Genomic DNA, 24,885 nt, shown 5'->3' on the forward strand with positions numbered 1-24,885 from the left:
GAAGATTTGTGATTGGACATAATGTCCGTAAATATGTGTTGTATGATGAAGCAGTGTGCAACTGTCTGATTTACTTTGAGGGGAATTTTTGAAGTTTTTTGGGGGAGATTTATCAAAACTGGTGTAAAGTAGAACAGGCTTAGTTGCCCATAGAAACCAATCAGATTCCACCTTTCATGTTCCAAAGGAGCAATGAAAAATGAAAGGTGGATTCTGATTGGTTGCTAGGGGCAACAAGGCTAGTTTCACACTAGGGGCAGGGGACTCTGGCAGGCTTCTCAGGCAGGTGAACAGCCTGTCGGATCCGTCCTGCTGCTAGTTCACGTGTGCCCCTGGACTGCTGCTCCGTCCCCAATGACTATAATGGGGGCGGAGTTCCGGCAGCGCACGGCGAGAGGTAGCCGGACTAAAAGTACTGCATGCAGTATCTGATCGGTGGGGGGTCTGACACCCGGGACCCCCGCCGTTTGAGAAGACAGAGGCAGTCTCGCAGTAGCACTCGACCTTCTCACAGCTTACACTAGGCCATGTGACATCACGTTCATCGGTCACATGGTCTAGGCGCAGCTCAGCCCTATTGTAGTGAATGAAGCTGAGCTGCGATACCAAGCACGGCCACCATAAAATGGACGGCGCTGTGCTTGGGGAGCTGCGAGGAGGCCGTGGCGCTAGTGCGACAGCTTTCTATAGCTGACAGCTGGGAGTCAGACCTTCACCAATTATACTGAAGACCTAGGTCAGGGGTCAGAAACCTACGGCACTCCAGCTGTTGTGAAACTACAACTCCCAGCGTGCTCCATTCACTTCTATGGAAGTTCCGAGAAGAGACGAGCAAAGCAAGGGTGCATGCAGGGAGTTGTAGTTTCGCCACAGCTGGAGTGCCGGAGGTGTCTGATCCCTGACCTAGGTCTTGGACAACCCCTTTAATTTCTTAAATCTGGCCTATGCCTCATTAGCATAGCTAACCACACCCACTTTTCATAACAGTCGCCAAGATCACAAAAAGTTGCACATCTTTGCACAAATAGCTGAAAGTCACAGAAGCCCTGTTTTGCTACTTTTTTGAAGCCAGATTTTTGGAGCGCAGGACATGTTGATAAATTCCCCCCCCAATTTCAAATTAACGAAGGGGTCTCAGCTGCAATACCAGGCAGGACCTGTGAACAAGAAGGGCGCTGTTTCAGGAAAATAAAGCAGTATTTTTTTTTTCTAATCCTGTACAGTCCCTTTCATGTCCCCTGTTATTCTCTGCCTATTGTTATGTCTGCTGGCCATTGTTTGCGTGTCCTGTTTCATTAGCCATGAGATGGTTATCTGTGTGCTGAGGTCCTCTCAGCTCCCGGCTGGGTGCTGTCATTCCCCCATGGGGCAGTGTCGTTGCATGCCGTGTTACAGGAAGCACCTGGACAGATATTAAAGGTTCGGACCATGCAAATGAATTCAGGATGTGACTGCATTCGCGGCAGGTTGCCCGGCTGTACGGTCCCGGCTGACATCTGAGACGACCTGACCGTGACTCCTGACGGGAGTCATTTATCTTGCCATCGCCATTGTTGTGTGTGTTTTATGTGGCTGATCATCGACTTTTATAAGACTGAACTTCAAATAAATGCGATCATAAAATGATCCTGGGAATGGTAACCTATTGGAAGGAGGCCAAAAATGTAGGGCTGGTCCTACGTGGTGGGTCATATGTGGTAGGATGTATGTTTGGTTCTCAGGACATGCTCCGTGCTGTGCAGTTGGGGTCCGCTCCTATATCTTTGAAACTTTTTCCATTGCAACAGACAGCTTGAACTTTTTTCCGTGTCACACGTCCTTCTGTATTGTCATCTCCAGTTCTAGGTCATTACTGAATGTAAGGTCATCTTGTGTACTTCTGTAATTCAACCCGGATGTATGATCTGTCCAGTTATCTCTACAAACACTCCCTAATATCAAACAAGCCTGTCCATGGACTTTAAATGATTTTCAGCTGGCCGCAATCTCTCCCGAACTACCCATACACCTACAGGTTCGCCTCTGCTTGATCCTTCTCCCCCCGACATCTGGCATAGCGGGAGAGCTGGTACTCCCATATACACATTAGATCTGCAGCTTTACCCAACATCAATGTATATGGTATTAATAGGAATTATGTTTTTTTTGTTTTTTCCCCCCTTTCTCTTCTATTCCTTCCTTCATTTCCAGTGTTTTCTTTAATTTTCTTATGTTCCTTAATTCCCTTCTTGCCCTTGCTTTATGTCCTTCTCTTGCTTCCCTTCTTTACCATGCTTCCCCTCCTTGCTCCCCTTCCTCCCTTCTTCCCCTTGCTTGCTTCTTTCCCTTCTCTTTTCCTTCTTTCCCTTGCTTCCCCATTCTCTTTCTAATTCTAAATAGTGTGAGGCCAATGATAAAAGCGTACATATGAGAGTTTCAGACCGTACAGCTGCTATGGGCCCTTGGGGTGCTATGGGGCCCAAACATAGGCGGTCCCCTTCCCTTTGCTATTGCATGCTGACACCTGCGTAGAACTGTACTGCCTAATTTGGGCTGAATTTAAAGGAAAAGGGGGGGGGGACCCCAGACCCTTCAGTTCTAAGTAGCAAAACCTGGCACCACAATGTGGGGGGCCATTTTGTCCTGTGCTGTGGGGCCCCTTCTCTTTTACACAGGCTGCTGTTTCTGCCCATGGCCTGCACCACCTTATGCTTCAGATCTTGTAGAAAGCTTTTTTTGAAAATTCTAAAGATAGATATAATATTTATATATTATATCTTTATAATATATATATCTATTATAAAGATAAGATTATGTGATGTCCGCTCTCTTAGCTCCAAATCCCCCATTTACCCCACTCATGTAGACTTTTCTTTTTCTCATGGAGACCACCATGTCTCTTCAATAAGAACCATTTCCCACCCCCCCTCCCTGAGCTTTCAGGACTTGGGGATTCTGATGGCGGGGTGTTCCACGGAGGCCTTTCTGGCCCGTTCTCCGCCCTGGAAGGTTTTGATTTTACATGTTTTTAAAAACCAGCATGAACGGACACATCTGACTGCACAAGAATGTCACCCAGAAGTTCTCAAGAAGTTTGACTTCACTTTTGCTTCATATTATGATTCGCTTTTTTTCATGTGTTTGTTTCCTTGATGCAATTGTGGATCTTGGAATTTAAAAGGAACTTGTCACCGGAAAATCACTGTGAACCAAGCAGAGTGTCTTGTAGGACTAGCTCTAAAGATACCATTCGCTTCATACTGGAGAAAAAAGTACTTTTAATCCATATGCAAATGAACATTTGAGTGCACTGGGGGCGGGCCCAGGCCTCTCTGTGCACCCTTGCTTCTCCTCGTTCCTCTCCTTGACTGATGAGTCCAGGTGAGACGACTGCAGGAACCTGCCCTGTAAATCAAGAAAGGGAGGTAGGGGCTGGCAGAGTGAGCAGGCGGAGCAAGGGTGCACAGAGTTGCTTGGGCCCGCCCCCAGTGCACTTAAACGCTCATTTGCATTAAAAGTCAACTTTCTCTATAATGAAGCAATGGATTACTAAGTGAAAGGTATCATTACATTCAGCTGAGCGAGCCCTACAAGCCTGGTGGGTATGTAGTCCAGGTCCACATTCTCCAGTTTCCTTCGGTAACCCCAATGGTGAGCTGATCATGAGGCTCAGGCAGCTGGCTCGCCACCATTTCATCTGCAGTTTGCTGAAGGGTAAAAAGTTCAATTAGACCATGACCTTTTTAAAGTCTATGACGGACCATGTAATACTATGTCCTCCAGAGCTAGAGACGCTCATAAGAGGGGCTTTGTTGAATGGTGTGGGGTCCCAAGCAGGCATATGGATGCCTTTAACTTGCAGGTTCTGCTTTGTTGACCATGTTCTTTAACTAGAGCATGGGGAGCTGCTGCTAATATTTCTTGGTATTGCTTAGTACCATCCAACCTGCTGAATCTGTATTTCCTCAGACATCACATGTCGGGGAACAAATGGCGTCCCCTATAGAGTTTAGTGCAGTGGTCTCCAACCTGTGGCTCTCCAGCCGTTGGGAGACTACAACCACCAGCATCTTTAGACGGCCGCAGCCTATAGTTCCGCAACAGCTGGAGACCATTGATTTAGAGTGTGCCAGTGGGCATTCAGAGGTGGCATTCTCACTTGGCTGCAAGATAAGATGTCTATATTAAAGGGTTGCAGCGATCTTGTGTGTTCCTTCAGAGTCTTAGCCCATCTGCTAAAGGACTGTAGACTTCTCCAGCCACCAAGACCATGGCTCACCATCACCACTGCTGTTCTTAAAGAGGACCTGTCTCCTCTCCTGACATGCTTGTTTTAGTAACTACCTGCATTCCCCATGTAATATCAATCCTGGAGCGTCTATTCTTATGACTCTCTGATGTAGCATTCCTTTATTATTCCTGCTAGAAATTCTGAATGAATTGCTAGTTGTCTGCAATGAAGGCCCAGATGGGTGTTACCAGTTAGGGGTCTGTTCCTGCACCAGTCAGTGCTGCCCGTGTTAAACTGTGCAGCGACATGCCCCCAACTGTTAATACCCAGGTGGACCTTTCTTGCAGACTATTCATCACTTCTAATAGAAGTAATAGAGGAATGGCGCAACATGGATACACAATAGATGCCCCAGAATTTATACATTTATACTACATGGGAAGGGGGGGTGACAGTGGGTAAATTTAAATTTTTAATCCAATTTTTTTATTTTTTTTTCCTCCCAGAAATTTTAACTCCCTTAGCAAGGAGAATGTCTATGAGAACAACCACCTGGTAAGTTCATATTCCTTTTTTTAAAATTTGTACATAAGGGGGCATTATCCTCGGTAGGACTGAATGAGTTCACATTCCTTGGAGATTTACAGCCTGTTGTGTTTAAAGTGTAACTGTCATATTTTTATTTTATTTACTAGTTTATTAGAGCTAGGCATGTATACCTGAGTTGGGGTCCATTCACACGTCCGTGTTTTGCGGATCCGCAAAACACTGACACCGGCCATGTGCACATCGCCTGGAACTATAATAGAAAATGCCTATTCTTGTCCGCTATTGCAGACAAGAATAGGACATGTTCTATTTTTTGGTGGAGCCGCGGACCGGACGTTCGGGTCCGTGGAACAGAAGTGCGGATGCGGACAGCACACTGTGTGCTGTCCGCATCTTTTCCGGCCCCATTGAAAATGAATGGGACCGCAACCGTTCCGCATAATAGCGGAACGGATCCGGACCATTCATACGGACGTCTGAATGGACACTTAGTCTGTCAATGATTGTCAAAAGATCTGTAATTACCTTATAATAACAGCTTTCATTAATGTCCTCTGTCCCTTTCCACTGCACCCGTAAAAGACTTGCTATGGCTTCTCTGTCTTCCCTTTAGAGTAAACAGAAGACAGAGGGGCGGTCCTTCACACTGCATGCCTGCATTAGGCTTCAGAGTGAGGAGGCGTGTCTCTCAGTAATCCAAACTGATTGGCTGGCAGGAAGCTGCTGGCTACAGCAAGTGTGTATGGGAAGTGAGGGAAAGCAGTTTTGGCCTCGGAGAACTGGCAGAGGAGCCATCTTGAGAAGGTCCTCATATTGTAAATGTTTAAACGGCTGTAAATAAGGGAAAAACTCAAGGAAAACAGTGGTATGTGAAGAAACTAAAGATTGCTTTATGCATAATGCTGCTGCAGCAGTAACATATGCTAAAATAGATTTTTTAATGAAAACATAACAGTTACCCTTTTAAATACTGTGTACATATATTTGCATATATGCTATTGACTAATCTGTGTGGGGCCCTTTAATAGCTTTGCCGGTAGTGCACTGCTGATGGTAGCTTCACTGGATAATGTCTTTGCACAGCGGGCTGTCGGAGGTCTGCTCTCCAGCTGCCGGAGTAACTAAGAACAGGCCTGGTAATCGCTGCCCTCGTTGCATTCGTGTATCCCATCAGTCCCTTGTTATCCTTTCATACTGCAGGCTTTCCGTGTTGCTGAGGAACAGCTCGGGATTCCAGCTCTCCTGGATGCGGAAGATATGGTCATACTGAGGGTCCCGGACCGACTCAGCATTCTGACTTACGTCTCCCAATACTACAATTACTTCCATGGACGCTCGCCCAGTGAGTAACCAGTTTCTTTTTTTCAGATGTTTTTGAGTGACGTTGCTTTAAGGGATGCAGAGGTAGCAGACCCCATTGGATTCAGGCGCCTAAAGACACCAGTAGTGGTGGGACATGAGAGCTTCAAGTTATGTCCCTTTAAGGGTGGCTTTTTGTTGTTTTAAAGTCAGTGCCCATATGCATGAATAGGGGCTTTATGAGACAGGGGTTACCTTGTGAAAACAACTTATCCCCTATCCACAGTCGAGGACCCCAACATTCGGCCTGTTCTCCCCCCCCCCCCCCCCCCCACCTTGTTTCAGTGGAGTGGTGGGCACATGCACGCTGCCGCTCTATTCAGCTCTGTGGGGCTGTCGGAGATAGCCAAGCGCTTGGGCTCGGCTATCCCTGGCAGTCCCATAGAGTTGAATTGGGGTGGCGGACACGTGTGTGTCTGGATCTCCATTCACACAGTGAGTATGGGCCCCTGTTCTTGTGATTGGCAGGGGCCCCACCATTCAGACTTTGCCTGATCAGACGCTTATCCTGTGGATAGGGATACTTCTTTAATGGATTATTTTTTTAGGACAGGATGGGCTATCAGTGTGTTATTGGTGGGCCCTGACCTTTGGGACCCCCTTGATTAGCATAATGACCGCCACGGACTCTTCTATAGCGATGTCTGTGTACAAGAGGCTGCATTCGGTACTGCAGCTCGACCCTATCCAGGCAGGAGCACTCTGTGATGAATGTGGTGATCATGTCATGAGGGAGAGATTATTGCATTTCCTCCATTTGGTTTTGCGGCATGTCATGTGTCGACCCACACCTGGGACCTGTTCCGATCTCCAGAAAGTGGCCCCAATCTGGAGGAGCGCACACCTTTCACTTCTGTGATATGCCACAAATCGGGGACCCGTATGCATCTCCGCAACCGGGTCCAAGAAGTGAAGGGAGAGCAGCTGCGCATGCGTGGACACCCTCCATTCGTGGCTGCGGGAGTCGCAAAAATAGCCAAGTGCATGCCTGGCTATTTTCGGAAGTCCCATAGCGCTAAATGCGGACATCCCTCCATTCACTGCTATGGGAATGGCGGAAATAGCCGAGCTCAGTGCTCAGCTATTTTCAGAACTCCCGTAGCAGTGAATGGAGGGTGTCCGCGCATACGCAGCTGCTGTCCCTTCAACTTGGTGGCCCCGTTCCGGGGATAGGTGGGACCCCCACCTATCTGACATTTGTGGCATATTTTAGCAAAACGGGACAGCCCCTTTCGCGCTGAAACGTATTCTTTAATTATATGATTATATATTATGAACCGCTGTAGTTTTTTACTTTTATTCGGTTGTTGTTTATAAAGGTAAATCCTTGACATTGTGTTCTTGTAATGAGGCATGTAGAGCTGGTTTTATCTGAGGCTGTTTGCAGAGAGGAGGTCGTGCCCCTCACCCTCCTCTGTGGGAAAGCCCTCTTCTGTGGAAAGGGAATGAAAAGGATCAGTCTCCCGGGAGGATTGTTCAAAATGTTTTCAATTGTGCGCCTCATATGAGGGTGAAACTTCATTCAACTGGCGAGGGTTGAGGAATGTGCACTGACAAAATGACCCCTGCTCCGGCTTTTTCCTTTTAGACATAGCGTGTCAAATAATTCAGAAGTGAGAGTGGGTTGAAAAATAAAAAACATTGAGAAAAGAACATTCCGACAGCTTTTCCCCTAAACAAAAAAAAAAAGAAAAAAGATAAAAACAGAAACAAATTTTTAGAGAAGGAGACGTAAGCCCACAGGTTTCATAGCAGTATCTATATAGTTGGGTGAAAACCAATATGGCCGACATTAGTTGCCACTCAACTTTTTGGTTTTTGGGGAAAGAGCATTTGTGACCAGAACGGTTGTCACCTAATTTTTCTGGAAGCAATTCTCACTAATATACCGCCCAATGGATTTTGTTTTTATTTCAGAAGGTATAATATGGAAAATGTTCCTTATACTCTGGACAATGCCTATTTGTTAGAAAGCTCTCCCAAGAATAAGCAGATTTCATAGTGTCCACCTATTGAAAACCCGGCCCAGCGATCAGTGTTAATCTCTACAGCACCACCGCAGGTGAATTGTGGTATTACACAGTGCCCATTGAAGTGTGTAATGCACTAACGTTCCAGGTCCTCCAGAGCAAGAGAAACGCTCTGTAGGTGATACCCGCTTTGCAGAATGGATCAGGGTCCCAAGTGAGGGACCACTCTATTAATTCCCTGGGGTACTTGACAATATGCTTAATAACGCAGTCCAGTTTGGTTTTTAAAGTTGTATTACATATAACCCATGCTTGGTTTTCCCATAAATTGCTGCAGTTAAAATGTAGGTTATACAGTCAGGTCCATATATATTGGGACATTAGCACAATTCTAAAATTTTTGGCTCTATACACCACCACAATGGATTTGAACTGAAACGAACAAGATGTGCTTTACCTGCAGACTGTCAGCTTTAATTTGAGGGTATTTACATCCAAATCAGGTGAACGGTGTAGGAATTACAACAGTTTGCATTAGGGGTGCACCGAAATTCCGGCGGCCGAAAATGGGCCTAATCCATTTCGGCCGATATTGATACATATCGGCAGAAAATATGGGGTTTGGGATTTGTGGGATTTGTCAACCGCGCCGGGCGGGCGGTTTACTTTAAGTCACTGCATCTTTATTTTACCTTACAATCGTGACGCTCCAGTAACAACTCTGCAGGCAGAGCGGAGGGCGGCGTAACGTCACTTACTCACGTGACGCGCCTGCTCCGCCTCCTTCATTCATAAAGTGGGCGGAGCAGGTGCGTCACGTGAGTAAGTGACGTTACGCCACCCTCCGCTCTGCCTGCAGAGTTGTTACTGGAGCGTCACGATTGTAAGGTAAAATAAAGATGCAGTGAGTGATTAGTCTGCTGTGAGCAGCAGGGCCGGGGCTGTTATGGGTAGGGGGATCGGTCTATGGCACTGCTATGGGGAGGGGGGATCTGTGCACTGTTATGGGGAAAGGGATCTGTGCACTGTTATGCCCATAACAGTGCACATATCCCCCCCTCCATAACAGCGCCACCCACAGATGAATTTCATTCATGAAAAAGAATTATTAATAAAATCATTTAAAAAAAAGTATTTTAAAAGTATTTGGGCAAAAAGGCGGTTTCGGTCAAGGGCATCCTGAATTTTCGGTTTCGGACCAGAATTTTCATTTCGGTGCACCCCTAGTTTGCATATGTGCCTCCCACTTGTTAAGGGACCAAAAGTAATGGGACAATTGGCTTCTCAGCTGTTCCATGGCCAGGTGTGTGTTATTCCCTCATTTATCCCAATTACAATGAGCAGATAAAAGGTCCAGAATTCATTTCCAGTCTGCTATTTGCATTTGGAATCTGTTGCTGTCAACTCTCAAGATGAGATCCAAAGAGCTGTCACTGAAGCAAGCCATCATTAGGCTGAAAAAACACAACAAACCTATCAGAGAGATAGCAAAAACATTAGGCGTGGCCAAAACAACTGTTTGGAACATTCTTATAAAGAAGGAACGCATCGGTGAGCTCAGCAACACCAAAAGACCCGGAAGACCACGGAAAACAACTGTGGTGGATGACCGAAGAATTATTTCCCTCGTGAAGAAAACACCCTTCACAACAGTTGGCCAGATCAAGAACACTCTCCAGGAGGTAGGTGTATGTGTGTCAAAGTCAACAATCAAGAGAGGACTTCACCAGAGTGAATACAGAGGGTTCACCACAAGATGTAAACCATTGGTGAGGCTCAAAAACAGGAAGGCCAGATTAGAGTTTGCCAAACGACATCTAAAAAAGCCTTCACAGTTCTGGAACAACATCCTATGGACAGATGAGACCAAGATCAACTTGTACCAGAGTGATGGGAAGAGAAGAGTATGGAGAAGGAAAGGAACTGCTCATGGTCCTAAGCCTACCACCTCATCAGTGAAGCATGGTGGTGGTAGTGTCATGGCGTGGGCATGTATGGTTGCCAATGGAACTGGTTCTCTTGTATTTATTGATGATGTGACTGCTCACAAAAGCAGCAGGATGAATTCTGAAGTGTTTCGGGCAATATTATCTGCTCATATTCAGCCAAATGCTTCAGAACTCATTGGACGGCGCTTCACAGTGCAGATGGACAATGACCCAAAGCATACTGCAAAAGCAACCAAAGAGTTTAAGGGACAGAAGTGGAATGTTATGCAATGGCCAAGTCAATCACCTGACCTGAATCCGATTGAGCATGCATTTCACTTGCTGAAGGGAAAATGCCCCAAGAACAAGCAGGAACTGAAGACAGTTGCAGTAGAGGCCTGGCAGAGCATCACCAGGGATGAAACCCAGCGTCTGGTGATGTCTATGCGTTCCAGACTTCAGGCTGTAATTGACTGCAAAGGATTTTCAACCAAGTATTAAAAAGTGGAAGTTTGATTTATGATTATTATTCTGTCCCATTACTTTTGGCCCCTTAACAAGTGGGAGGCACATATGCAAACTGTTGTAATTCCTGCACCGTTCACCTGATTTGGATGTAAATACCCTCAAATTAAAGCTGACAGTCTGCAGGTAAAGCACATCTTGTGCGTTTTATTTCAAATCCATTGTTAGAATTGTGTCGATGTCCCAATATTTATGGACCTGACTGTAGGTCTTTAACTCAAACAGTCAGAACATGAAGTAACACAGCAAAGCTGTAAAATGAAACTGGAGTCACAGTTCTCCCAGTGCGATTTAATAATCCTTGCAAAAAGTCCCGAAGAGCACATTAGTTTCACTCCCAGTTATGGGAAATCCCTGGCTCTGGGAATGTTTATGTAACTAACTAGAGATCTTTTCAATTAGAAGGCAATGTGTCATCAGAAAATGCAAAAAATGACATTGTTTACATCACGTCTTCATGGTAACCTTTTTTGTTTTTTTAGAATATTTTTTTCTTCTTCATTTTTACATGTCACTATGCAGTTTTTGCACTGGCAACTAGTGGCCTAATAATATGTTGAGACTTCCTGTTTTGTATAGGTAACTTTTCAGTAGCCATCACAGCAGAATTACCATGACAGATATCTGTATAAATAACACAGGATCCACAATTCACAAGAGGTCATATTACAGCTTATCTGCTCCCTCCTGACCTCTGCACAGGTCAAAGAGCATGTCGAGAAAACTCTCCCATAGAAGTCAATGAGGTCCCATCCTGTCCATTGTGTCTATGGCCCATGTAGCTGCTTCTTAAAAAACAGGAAGTCTTGACCTATTTTAGGCCTAGTGGCCAAAGTGAAAACTTGCAGTATTTTAGGATTTATTAAAAATATTAATCGGGATGTGGAAGAAAATAAATAAATGTAGCATGAAAACCTGGGTAATTTTTTTGATGACCCATTCCCTTTAAGCTGGCCGTACCCTTCAGATAGGTGAATGCTCATTCCGTTGCGTTATCCCGTAAGTCTCTCGACTATCCCCCTTGGCGATGCTGAGCGTGCTTGTTTTTTGAATGGGCAGAAGGGGATAAGCCAGCACCAGACACCCCTCGTGGTGGCTTCACTCCCGAGAACCAAAGGATTGGACATGATAAAAGGCAAGTGTCTGATCGTTTGCTGCCTCAATATCAGGAAGCCGTCCCCGCTGAAATCAAGGGGTTCTGCAGATGTTAATCTAATGTGTATGGCCAGCTTTAGTGCTGTACTGTTGACTGTAGGATTTCAGGCTGTCCTCTGGCAAAAAGTTTTGAAAATAGATTCTTTCCAAAAAGAAAAGACGGTTCAGCTTTCTTTTCTGTGTAGAAAGAGAACTAATTTACCTAACTGGTCATCAATATTCCTCTAGCTCCACTACTGGCCACTGATTTCAACTTCATCTAACTGTAGGTTGAGCGTCTGTAATTGTTGCCCCACTATTGTTCTCCAGTCATCTGTCAAATTTATTGACAATACCGATGGGGGGCCAAATTGGGGCACCTAATCTAGTACATTGTATGAGAACATCCAGACCTCTCCTCAATAAACCTTACTGATGTAAACCTGGAGAACAGCTGTGCAAGAATGGGGTATGTTTGGCAAACCATCCTCCACTTGACTGGACTGGTAAGGGGAAGATAACTTACCTGCTTCCTGGTGCTTGCTGCCCAATCCTTTTCTCCCGGCCTGTGATGCTTCACTAGGCCCCCTCGCTGTAAACATCCGGTTTGACATTGCCTGCAGCAACATCCTGGCCGGGATGGTCTGTGGCTCCTCTTGATAAGTGATCACATGATGCCAAGGGATCCAGTCACCGCTACAGCCAGTGATTGGCTGCAGGCGATGACAAACCAGATGTTTTCATCGAGGAAGTCCAGCTGAGCATGGCAGGCCTGGAGAAGAGCGGAGAGCCAGGAGGCAGGTTAATAATCTTCTATTTACAGGTCTAACCAAGTTGGGGGGTGGACTGCCACCCCCTTCCCCCGCCCCAATTTTTGTGCAACCTCTTTAAGCCTCAGCATAACAAAAGGTTCCTAAGAAATAATTGCAGGACTTTCCACTCTTGTATTTTTTTTTCTTTTTTTTTTTGCCTTTTTCCTTCTGTGTTTGCACCTGATTTCTTTCTAATTTGTGCTCTGGATTAAGGTGTGTACTTCTCGGAAATCAAATATTTCCTCGATAAGTACACAAGCTGTTTAAATAGAAGTTGGCTGTAGTTCTGCCATGGAGGAGGCTTCAACATGTTCTTGTTTGGCTTTTTGGCTAGAACGATGTAGTGGAAAAAAAAAAGTTACTCTTTAATTGGTCCCTTTTTGTTACTTGTCCGCCGAGTAATGAAGAAAACAGCATTTGTATTGTTTCGCTACAGACGCGATTTGTGTTCTAATGGGCCTGTAGGAAACACTCCTTGTGCGGTGAGATTTGATTATCCTAGTTAATGGATCACTGGTTAGCACTGCGTACATAAATACCTTCCATCTGATTTCTGGCTGAGGAGCAAGAATAATAAAATTCATCGGTATTCAGCGTTAAAGGAACCTGGTCTGCTAAAAAGACGACAAACTGTTACAAATGCGGATTCTGAAGCGGTTTTCCGTTGAAATCCTGCTGCCGGACTGGCAAAGGGATTTTTACGTCCCCTTAGACCAGGGATGGCCAACCTGAGGCTCTCCAGCTGTTGCAAAACTACAACTCACATCATGCCCACACTGCCTACAGCAGGGCATGGTGGGAGTTGTATTTTTACAACAATTGGAGAGCCTCAGGTTGGCCATCCCTGCCATAGACCATCGTAGATGAGTGAAGGGCAGCTGCAGATCAACAATAAGATTATAATATTTTTTTTATTTTTTTTGTACTGAATCAGATTAAAAAAAAGAGGGAAAGTTGATTTCAGAGAAAGCAACCTAACCCATGAAATCCAATGGCATTGTGGGAAAGCAAACCTAATGAGGATGCCATATATGCAATGGTAGACGGTGTTGCAGGTTGCTAAAGATTTCAGAATATTTCCTCTATGCTGATAAATTGGCCCTCTAACAAAAGTAAAAATGTGTTCCCAAAACTTACCACCATGTGTTGGTCCAACCAAGAAGGACACGGTTCTCATTCAAACCCTTTACCTCCTTATACTTTCCTAACGCAATAAGATTACCTATCATTAACACACATGACCTTCTCTTCCAGTTGGAGGCATGGGAGCTGTAAAACGACCTCCTCCAGACACTTCTGAAGAACCCGCTGGAAAAAAACTAACCAATCATGTTCCTCAGCCCACAACCACTCCTCAACCAGCACAGAAGAGCAGCCCGGCGGTTGTAGAGAATGCTCCTGTTCGAGCGGTAAGACCATATGTATTTCAGTTAGTGTTGAGTTTGATGTTGTCAACCCAGAACCTTCTGAACTGCATATCCCATCATCCAACAATACCAGCACTGATTCTGTAGTTTTAAAATCACAGAAGAACCGGTTAGAATTATTCAGACAGGTGACCATGGGTCCTAATGGATCATGTCATGAGTTTACTTCTTCATTCTAACATTCCCCTGGGTTCTCTTTGTCCTCTTGAACATTCTTATTGACAGACTAACAGTCAACGTTTCTATTTTTTTTTCCTTAGGGTATTAGAGAAATTAATCCTAACAGCGCCGTAAGCAGCAACTGCTCCATCTGTGGTAAACATGTCCACTTGGTCCAGAGGCACATGGCTGATGGAAAGCTCTATCACAGGAATTGCTTCAGGTAGGTCTTGTGGACATAGTGGTTGAGGCTATGTGAAGGACCTCCCGTATATACTTGGCCATTCAAAATTATTTTATGCCTTCTTTTCAGGTGTAAACAGTGTTCGAGAACATTGCAACCAGGCAGTTACAAAATAGGAGACCATCCGGGTACATTTGTCTGCACAAATCACCATTGTAACACTCCCTCCCCTACATCTACTAGTGTCTCTTCCACTGGACCATATGCACCTGTGGTATCTTCTTCAGGGGGTAATCGGAGCAGCCCAGTTCCAACTAGTCAACCATTTAGCTCTCCGAACAGCAGAAGTTGGCAAAGTACCACAAGTCCATCTGTCCCAACATCAACCAGCAGAACTGCTACTGGCTTTGCCAACAAAAACACTACTGATGTCCCGAGAACAATAGGGCAAGAGTCTGGATATAAGACCACTCCTACTGTACAATCTCCAGTCAATAAGGATGTTCCTACTTCTGCAAGCACAACCAAATATGACTCCACAAACAGGATGGCACTGGGATTTTATGGTAGCCCCGAATCAAGAAACAATGCCTCTAGTCCATTGGGGCCAAATAAGGACAGAATGGCTACAAATATGTCCAACAGTCCAACAACTGGTTATTTACAGGCAGGCAAAGGAATCAAAGATATGAGTCATTCTTCTTCATCCCAGAACAACTCTCAGAGAGACGCCCAAAAAGATTTGGGGCGCACTGCTCAACAAACCAAATTGACTGGTGCCTCGGGAAATACCATAACAGTGTCTTCTCTGTCTACTGGAAAGTGGTCTTCACCATCTACTAAAGATGACACAAAGGAAGCGGATACCTCCTCGAAGCCTTGGGTTTCATCAGCTGCAAAAAAAAAAGAAGCCCGTGACAAGTTTTTTCAGTCAAGTCCCATTGTTCCGGAGCCAACCACAAATCCGTCATCAAATGTTCAAGAATCTCCAAAAATATCTGTGTCCAATGGACTTGGAAGAACAGTGGTTATTAATGTAATGCCACGAATGTCTGAGGCCAACACTGAAAAGGATAAAGTCGTTATTAATGTAACGCCACGAATGTCTGAGGCCAACACTGAAAAGGATAAAGCTAGGAACTTTCTTTTAAAAAATATTCCTAGTACAGAGTCTCCCAAGCCTTCCCAACCTGCCGACATTTCCAGCAGTGTATCCACTCCTAAAAGGTATGAGCCTGTTCATTTGTGGCTGTATTTTTGGAGTCAAACTTTTAATTTCATTTTACCCATTAAATTATATTTGGCTGTGTATTTTTATACTTTGGTAAGAACATGTTGCATGCAAATGCTTGTTTGGCTGATATTACCATCGACTGACCCAAACATCCATGTCCAGATAGGTGAAACATGTATGTTCTTTTCAATAGAGAGAGGGGAATAAACCACCACCAGACACACATCTACTAGTGTTTCATCCCCTTGACCATATACACCTGTAGTATCTTCTTCAGGAGATAGTCAGAGCAGCTCGGTCACAACTAGTCTACCAGTTATTACCCCGACCAGCAAGTCCGTCTGTCCCAACTCTAACCAAGAGAACTGCTACTGACTTTGCCAACAAAAACAATACTGATATCCCGAGAACAATAGGGCAAGGGTCTGGCTATAAGACCACTCCTACTGTACAATACTCCGTCATTAAAGGGGTTATCCAATTTCTCAAAACCCCCCCACATGTGCTGGGCCCCTCACCGGTAATATACTTGCCCCGCTCCTGGTCCCTGCACCGCCGCTGCTGCTGCTTCTTCCTTCACACGGATGAAAACCTCTGGTGTCGGGGCGGAGCGCGCCGGGAGCGGGGTAAGTATATTACCGGTGAGGGGGGAAGGGAGTTTGAGAAATAGGATAACTCCTTTTAAGGATGTTCCTACTTCTACACAACCAAATATGATTCCACAAACAAGGAACAAAGGATTGGGCATGTTGTCTAATGTGTTCCGATACACATTAGATTGTTGGCCGGCTGGTTCAGCCGACTTTGAAGGGGTTTACCACAACTTGTGAAAAGGTCCTTTCAAAATAAGCTGATCACAAAGTGTCTCCCTGCAGGCACCTCCAGCAATCGGCTGTAATCTTTGAGCAAACTTGCAGTCGGTGTGCAGTTTCCCTGCAGCACCACCACAGGAGAAATGGAGTATTACATGATGCCCATTCAAGTCAATGGGCTGTCTGCGTAATACAGGATAGGACAAGTCCTCCATAGTGAGATAGGCTGTTTGCAACTGCTTTCCACTTTTGCCAAGAGATGAGGACCCTGAAATGATGACCCCCTATTCCATTATGTCGTGTATGAAAATTATTATTTTTTTTTTAAATAGACACCCGTTTAATCCGCTGTGTAAGGACAACTTTAAGAATTTTAGACCATTGTAAAGGCCGATTTTAGAATTATTAGTAACTGACCGGAACCGCGGGCAGTGTTATGGACATGACAAATTTGGACTTGGGGGTCCTAAAGATCTGATTGAATAGGCTCTACGATGGTCAAGATGAGACAGGGGCCTACTGTCTCAGGTGCCCAAAATGGACACACACTCTGTAGATGCCTCTTTGATCATTAGTAGTTCCATTTTTAACAAAATGATTTCTTAGGTTACCGGATTCTCAGCCAAACGGAACAACAGTTTCTACTTCCAAAATGGAGCCTGAGAAACCTGTTCCGAAGGAAAGAAAAAATAAAGTGCCAACATCTGTGTCAAGTCCTGAGCCCCCAAAACGTCAGTCAACCCCATCAGCCAGTATCAACAAAGGAATTGGAACGCCAAGGCCAGATAAGAGTCCTGTACCAGCACCTCGTACACAAAGTGCACAGCCTAGTGTGCCTGGTCCTGGCAGAGCCCAGAAGGTGGACGACGACTCTTCGAAAAGTAAGTGTTCATCCAACACGGGTCTTACGTTGGGTTGACTTGTGGTTGAGCTTTGCTGAGAACAAGTGTACGATTTTGGCTCCATGTGCACATTCCAGCCCAATGTTTTCTCTCCTCCCTTCTGTCTCTGGTTTCTTTGATGTCCATGCCAATACGGTTTGGTTTTTACTTTCTCTTAATGAACATTTGTGCACATTGCAGCACAAAATACTGGCAATAAAGCGGCAAAATCTGAAGCCCCCGAGGACTGGAGGTCGATGCTGAAGTCTGTGGACAAGAAACCTGTTGTCCAACGGTAAGTTTTAATAGGATAGTCAAAAGGGTTTCCAGGATTAGACAAATGGGTTTACTATCTTTTTTTCCAGAAACGGCGCCACTCGCGTCCATAGGCTGTGTCTGGTATTGCAGCTGAGTCACATTCACTTAAATGGAGATTAACTGCAATATAGAATACGGCTCATGGACAACAGTTGCTCTGTTTTCTAACCCCTTAAAATCCTCGAAAAATCTTTCACAAAATCCTTAGAAGTTTTGACTAATGGGTGCCAGGCGGCCGGGTTCCCACCAGTCACTAAAACAAAAAGGGCAGATGACTGCTGTGCGCGCCTTTTGAGAGTCATAGAAAGTCCTTCCGAGGAAAGTCGAGCAGGGCCGATCGGAAATGAAGGTCACTGCTCTCCGCTTTGTACTTCTGCCTCCTCTGTTTAGTAATTGGTGGGGTCTCAGCGCCTTGCCCCCCATGATTAAAACTTCTCATATGTCACTATGACATGTCAAAATGTGCTTAAAATAATAGGTAGGTGCCCTTTAAAGAGGAGCTGTCCCCTCTCCTGACATGTCTGGTTTAGTAACTACTTGCTTTCCCGATGTAATAACTATTCTGAAGCGTCTATTCTTATGCCATTCCTTTATTATTCCTGCTGGAAGTTATGAATGAATTACAAGCAGTGAAGGTCCAGATGGGTGTTACCAGTTGGGGGGGTGGGGGTGTCCCTGCACAGTCTGACACTGGCAGCACTGATTGGATAATGTCAGGCGGTGTAGAGACACCCCCTAACTAGTAAGAACCCATCTGGACCTTCATTGCAAACGGCTATTAATTATATTATAACTTTTAGCAGGAATAATAAAGTATTGGTACATCAGTCATAAGAACAGATGCTCCAGACTTGTTATTACATGGGGAATGCAGGTAGTTACTAAAACAAACATGTCAGGAGAGCCTGGGGGTCCTCTTTAAGTAGTACTCTGCTCAAAAACTAATATTCTTCAAGCCTACTGAAGCAGCAGGTTATCAGTACTTATTGACCCATTTTCCATATATTTGCGTTGCCCATACCAGCAACCTTCGGCATTCCAGCTGTTGTACAACTATGACTCCCAGCATGCTCAAATCGCTTCTATGGGAGTTCTCTAAGAACAAGCAAGCAAGTGTGCATGCTGGGAGTCATAGTACTTTTATCACAGATGGAGTGCCGATGGAGGTTGCTGATCCCTGGCCTAAACGCAGATAGGAAGAAATCTGTCCATCAAGCAGAGACCTGCAGGAGAAAGCCACCCAGAGGACACTTGTCTCCATCCCTCGCTCTTTTTAAAACGATGCTTTCTCTTAAACACCTCAGCGTTTCAGAGTAAAAACAAGGTCTTTGTAAGGACGGAGCCTGTCTCACATTTTATGCCGCCCGAGGTTAGGGCATCGTGAATGAATCTGCTGATAGTTTCCCTTTAAATGGGGATTCTCATGTTGCATGGTATGTCCAATGTGAACTTCCCCATGGCTGCGTAACGGGGACAGTCGGCAGACACCTCTTGCATGTTTCCAGCATTACTTGGAAGATCTTACGTAGATCTTACGATCTTCCTGGAAATAATTCACATCCAGAACCTTTTTATGAAGCGGTATTTCCCTAAAATCACGCCCTGCTATCCTGGCGTCTTGGAATAGTTCAGATGCCTGGGTCTCCTTAAATAGAATCTTTTGAGTGATTAATTCCAGGCCCATTGCACCCAAGTGTCGGCATTAGGAATAATTGTATGGCTTGAGACAGATGTGTGTTTACAGTGTACGTCTGGGAAAATCCTGGGATTTTGGGCTTCTGACCCCACCGGCTGCAGAGCTGCGTGCGGAATAGCACTTCGTTACTGAATGCAAGCCATTCCTGCTTCCTGACCGCGGACATCGTCACACATCTTCCCGATTGAGGCTCGTGGCAGATGTTATTCTGTACTAACATACCGTATGTTCTTCGTAGTACCGTGCATGAGCCGAAGCCAGCGCCAAAGGAGCCGGAGAGCACTACAACTCCCAAGAAACAAACAACTATAACCATCATCGCTCCAAGTCCTGCAAACAAAGAGAACAAGCCAGTTGAGCCGCCTGCGCCCACTGTTACACCAAGCCGGGTGGTCACAGGTAAAAAAAGAAAATCCTGCTCTGTCTGTAAATAATAGAGGTCTAAGCTCTAATACTCAATGATTCTACAGAGATTGGCGCTATGTGGGCACCCGCTACGTTGGCATATGTGGTCTGTGATAGATTACGGTTTCATTGGACGCCAATAGAGTTAAGCGTGTGCAAGAATAGCAAAAAATGTCTAAACTTCAAGCAAATGTTGTATCCAATCCCCCTGTGCTGCCAGTCTGCATACAGCCAGTGCCAATCAGTATTATTTCTATATATTTATGCCCTTGTACATACCCTAACGGTGTGAATGAGACAATACGTTGGACAGAACTGAATATCACAAATAATTTCAGAAAGATAAGGCAAAACAGCGCCACCCCTGTCGGCGGGTTGTGTCTGGTATTGCAGCTCTGCTGCATTAAAGTGAATGCATACTTACCACTATTGTAGTTGGTAAATTCGGGACATGTTAGGCTTTTCTCCCGAAATGAACCCCCCCCCCCCCAACGCTGGACCACCCACATGGGCAGGGTTTACATAAGCCCCACCCATTTTGGCCCATGACAGCCCAAATTTGCCAGGATGCGGTCTCTGAAAATTCGTCCCACGGACCAGTTCATGGAAGAAAGTGGCCATGTTTTTCTGGTCCTGGATCGTCCCTTTAAAGCGGTTGTCTGAGTTTTTTTAACTTTGCATAGGTCATCAGTAGGGATGAGTGAATAGACTTGGGAGCCGAGCCCGAGTTCGGGGAAATGTTATTTTTTATTTTTTTTACAGTATAAATCAATTGCTGAAGTTATTGTGCGAAATCTCGCGAGACTTCGTGAAGTAATAACTTCGGCTCATCAGAGCCAATACATTCTAATACTGTACGCAGCGCTCGCTCCGTACAGTATTGAAACAAAGTTTTCTGCGAATCGACTTCGGATGTTTCATCCGAAGTTGATTCGCTCATTCCTAGAAATGGCTAGGATTTATTATAAATTTATATTTATAATATTTGTTTATTTTGTTCTTTGTCTTTTGTTGTTGTTTTGTAAATATTTATATTATTTTGCTCTCTGATCTTCTGATTGTTATATTCTGCATGGACCTATTAGACTCTCTTCACATCATGTTTGTGCCTCCTGTCGGAGGTATACATAGGGAGGATTTTTGTGATGTATACCTTCAGCGTTTGGCCTCCGCATACGCCACCTTTTATGTCACCCATAGAAGCCGATGCTGTAAAAAACAAACAAAAGGGCGCTCATTGGAATCCATCAGATGAATGGACCCCTATAGATAGATTTGACTTCTGCACCGGTAGCATACAAAGCAAACATAGGGCTCTAATGTGATGTGAACAGAGCACGACTTGTATACAGTAGAAAAATGGTCTTAAGTTTAAAAAAACAAAAAACAAAATGTAACCTGGTCGCCCATAGCAGCCAGTCAGCGACCACCGATTTCCACTACAGCTTAGAAGCTGAAAGCTGATCTCTGATTGGTTGCTGTAAGGAGGCCCCTCCCCTCATTGTATGTACATTGTTCCTCATGTATTGTACGATCTGACTGTCTGTCTTTCTTCTGCCTTTTCAACTTCTTCTTCTTCTCAAACCTAGCTGACAATGCAAACCGGGATCAGATAGGCTTCCCCTAAGGTGCGGCGTCCTCTTCGTGCCGTCATATGTAATCCATGCATGTCCCCTATCTTGTGCTTTGACCCCTGCATGTGTTTTGAAGTGAACTGCGATCTATTTCCCGGGGGGCCCTGTCGATGGATATCGCCTATGTAGCATGGCTTACTGAGGATTATCACATGTTACGTCTTCGGGGGCGATCAGCTGATTGCTCCATGTCCTGCTCTCTGCCATCGACAGGCAGCCGGATCGGGAGCTGCCCAAGCAATGGCCGACCCCTCACCATAATGTCCATGAGACAACCCCTTTAACCCTTAAGTCTCCTATCTGATGAGAATTATAGGTGGGTGTCGGCTGAACACAATTTTGGCAGGGTCAGCCAAAGGCCTCATGCACACGACCGTTTTTTTTTCCGGTCCGCAAAACGGATTTCCGTTGTTCCGTGACCGTTTTTTCTTCCGTGGGTCTTCCTTGATTTTTGGAGGATCCACGGACATGAAAAGTGAAAAAAAAAAAACTAAGTCAAGTTTCCATTGAAAATTATAGGAAAAACGGACACGGATCACGGACGTGGATTGACTTGAATGGGTCCGTGAACCGTTGTCCGTGAAAAAAGTAGGACCGGTCATATTTTTTTCACGGACTGGAAAAACGGATCACGAATGCGGAAGCCAAACGGTGCATTTTCCGATTTTTCCATGGACCCATTGAAAGTCAATGGGTCCGCGAAAAAAAATGGAAAACGGAACGGCTGCGGATGCACACAACGGTCGTGTGCATGAGGCCTAATGCAGTGGTCAACAACCTCCGCCGCTTCGGCTGTTGTGAAACTATAACTCCTAGCATGCATACTTGCTCGGGTGTTCTCGAGACGCCCATAGAAGGGAGCATAGCATGCTGGGAGATGTAGTTAAACAACAGCAGGAAACGCCGCAGGTTGCTTACCTCTAACCTAATGCATGTGGGCGACCTCCTGACTGGGAGATAAGGATCGGGCGTGTTGGATTTCAACTGCCCGATCCTTTTGTCCTCAGGGAGATAAGACTATGCAATACAGGTCCACGCACTTTTTCCTCAAACACTCGTCTACCAGTTGTCTCGTGTGTGCTTGGTTGGCTTTACTTATCCTGATTTTCTTGGTTCGCGAAGGGAATGCCAGAACCGCTGTAAAGACTGACACACAGAACAGAGCTAAATGCAGCTTTGTGCGATACTTTCTGTACATTACAAAACCTCCCAGGTCACTGTCATAGCCGCTCTTAGTGATTGTCACTTCCATCCAGTATCTGCCAGAGCAAGATAACTCAGAAACGGAGTGGGAGGAGGACTCCCTGGCCTCAGAGTGCCGCCATCGTCCTAGCGATGCTATCTCAGAATGGTCAGTCTCTTATGTGAGGTCTACGTGTGACAACACGCTCCGTCTCTTATCGGGAGACATGTTTCTACCTCTTTGTTGTGTGTGGGGGAGGAGGGAGCTGTTCTTTTCTTTCTTTTTTAAAAGACGTAACATTCAGTATCTGTGGCATGCGTGTGCACCAGCGTGGCCCATACCAGTGTGACTTGCCTGCCATGAGGGTTGTTTTATGATCTATATGATCTATACACAGATGTAGCAGAGTCGTGTTTGTCATTTGGTACAGTTTTCATTGTGGTGCATGTACATTTTGTGCATTATAAAGGGGTTGTCTTCGGGGGGGTTTAAAAAAGGCAGGGGCTTATGGTTTAGTAAAAAAAACAAGATGCTTTCTAATATCCTGACCATATTTTCCCCGCCACCGGAACGGTAGGGTAATTCTTTCACATATCTTGTGGATGGAAAAAATAGCCCTGCAATATGATAGACACCTCGGCTGAACCCAACGGATCGGGCAGAGTGTCGTGGCTCTGGTTTATTGGCACCATTAAAGTCAATGGGATCTGTTGATGACCCTTCCATTATAACTGGAAGTGATGATGCGACTGTGAACAGAGTCTAAAGTGACATGAGATCGCTGGATTCAGTCATGTGACTGCAGGATATCGTTACTACGGTTGGATTGTCGCTCTCTATTAGAAAGTGTCTTTTTTTTTTTTTTTTTACATTTATTTTCAGTCTCGTTCCTCATTGCGATGTAAATTTAATTTTTTATTTTTTCTATCTAGAATTGCCCAAAGTGGGCCCCGGTAAGAAGAAACTTCTGGTTGCCAAAATAGACCTGTTAAATGATTGGCCCCAACCTGAGCTAAAGTGGCAGGAAGGCGCCATGACCCACGACCCCGAGGTACCTGGTTGGCGTTCACACTGGACATCGGACAAAGAAAACTTGAAAAACTCTTCTGTTACAGACAAGACTTCTACAGATAAACTCCCTGGTAAGGAGACCGGCCCGAGAGGGTGGATTGTACTGTGTGGACTGAGATAAGAAAAGTATCTCGGGTTTCCTTAAAGGATAACGGTCATATTTATTTATTTGCTAGTTTATTAGAGCTAGGCATGTATACCTGAGTCAGTCTGTCAATGATTGTCAAGAGATCTGTAATTACCTTATAATAACAGCTTTCATTAATGTCCTCTGTCCCTTTCCACTGCTCCCTTAAAAGACAGTTGCTATGGCTTGTCTGTCTCCGGCTAGGAAGACGGAGGTGCGGTCCTTCACACTGCATGCCTGCATTAGGCTTCAGAGTGAGGAGGCGTGTCTCTAAGTAATCCAATCTGATTGGCTGGCAGGGAGCTGCTGACTACAGCAAGTGTGTATGGGAAGTGAGGGAAAGCAGTTTTGGCCTCAGAGAACTGGCAGAGGAGCCATCTTGAGAAGGTCCTCATATTGTAAATGTTTAAACAGCCGTAACTAAGGGAAAAACTCAAGGAAAACAGTGGTATGTGACGAAACTAAAGATTGCTTTATGCGTAATGCTGCTGCAGCAGTAACATATGCTAAAATTTATTTTTTGATGAAAACATAACAGTTACCCTTTAAAGGGATTTACCAGTTTGGATCAACTTCCCTTAAAATAATCTTTTATGAACGTTGCATTTCTTCTGTTTTGGGCTGCTTTTTCTTATTTCCTGTGATGTTATGTCCATGGACAGGGCAGTGATGGAGGAGTGTCTATGTAAATAACTTTGTGGGAGGAGCTATAAACTAGCTGGGCATATTTAGGGGCAGTCATAGGGGAGTGTCTATGTAACTAGCTAGGTGGGAGGAGCTATAAACAAGCTGGGTGGTGTTAGGGGCGGGGCTGAAGCTGTGGCAGGGGAAGGAGAAGAAGTGCATCATGGGTTTGGTTGGATACAGGAACAGGAAGTGCTACATACAGGATGGAAACAAACCAGAGTGATTGATCTACATGGTGAAAACGGGTCAGGAGAGGCCAAATTGAAAATAGGGAAAATTTACATAAAGTAAGCAACTATGTGAGCATGTCTGTTAAAAACTATAGTAACCCTAGAAAACCCCTTTAAGAGTGTGTGAACCAGTTCTCCTTGGGACCAGAGTGGTAAAATGTCCCTACCCATTCTAGTGGGAATATACAGAGGATGGGGGTGTGGGGACCATAACTCCACTATGCAGGCTCCGAGGGCGACATGACCTGGAGGGAGTAGTGAGAGAGGACCACCTTGCAGTGGCATTTTTTTTTTGGAAAAGGGATGGAAGGTCTTGGTTTTGCTTTCTGTGAAAGTGACGGACACATTGA

The 24,885-nt window shown here is 45.1% G+C and overlaps 1 protein-coding gene across 1 annotated transcript in view; it reads left to right on the top strand.

Annotated features, from left to right (window-relative positions):
* MICALL2 (MICAL like 2) overlaps positions 1 to 24,885 on the top strand; it is a 50,539-nt gene that overhangs the window by 14,654 nt on the left and 11,000 nt on the right. The window contains exons 3-11 of the mRNA XM_040439751.1: positions 4,717 to 4,765; positions 5,960 to 6,101; positions 13,742 to 13,896; positions 14,175 to 14,296; positions 14,387 to 15,484; positions 16,910 to 17,184; positions 17,386 to 17,479; positions 19,437 to 19,597; positions 23,353 to 23,562. Coding sequence (XP_040295685.1) covers positions 4,717 to 4,765; positions 5,960 to 6,101; positions 13,742 to 13,896; positions 14,175 to 14,296; positions 14,387 to 15,484; positions 16,910 to 17,184; positions 17,386 to 17,479; positions 19,437 to 19,597; positions 23,353 to 23,562 — 2,306 coding nt within the window. The remainder of the gene's footprint in view (positions 1 to 4,716; positions 4,766 to 5,959; positions 6,102 to 13,741; positions 13,897 to 14,174; positions 14,297 to 14,386; positions 15,485 to 16,909; positions 17,185 to 17,385; positions 17,480 to 19,436; positions 19,598 to 23,352; positions 23,563 to 24,885) is intronic.

Source organism: Bufo bufo, chromosome 7 (genome assembly GCF_905171765.1).
Source record: "Bufo bufo chromosome 7, aBufBuf1.1, whole genome shotgun sequence".
NCBI classification, from domain to species: domain Eukaryota; kingdom Metazoa; phylum Chordata; class Amphibia; order Anura; family Bufonidae; genus Bufo; species Bufo bufo.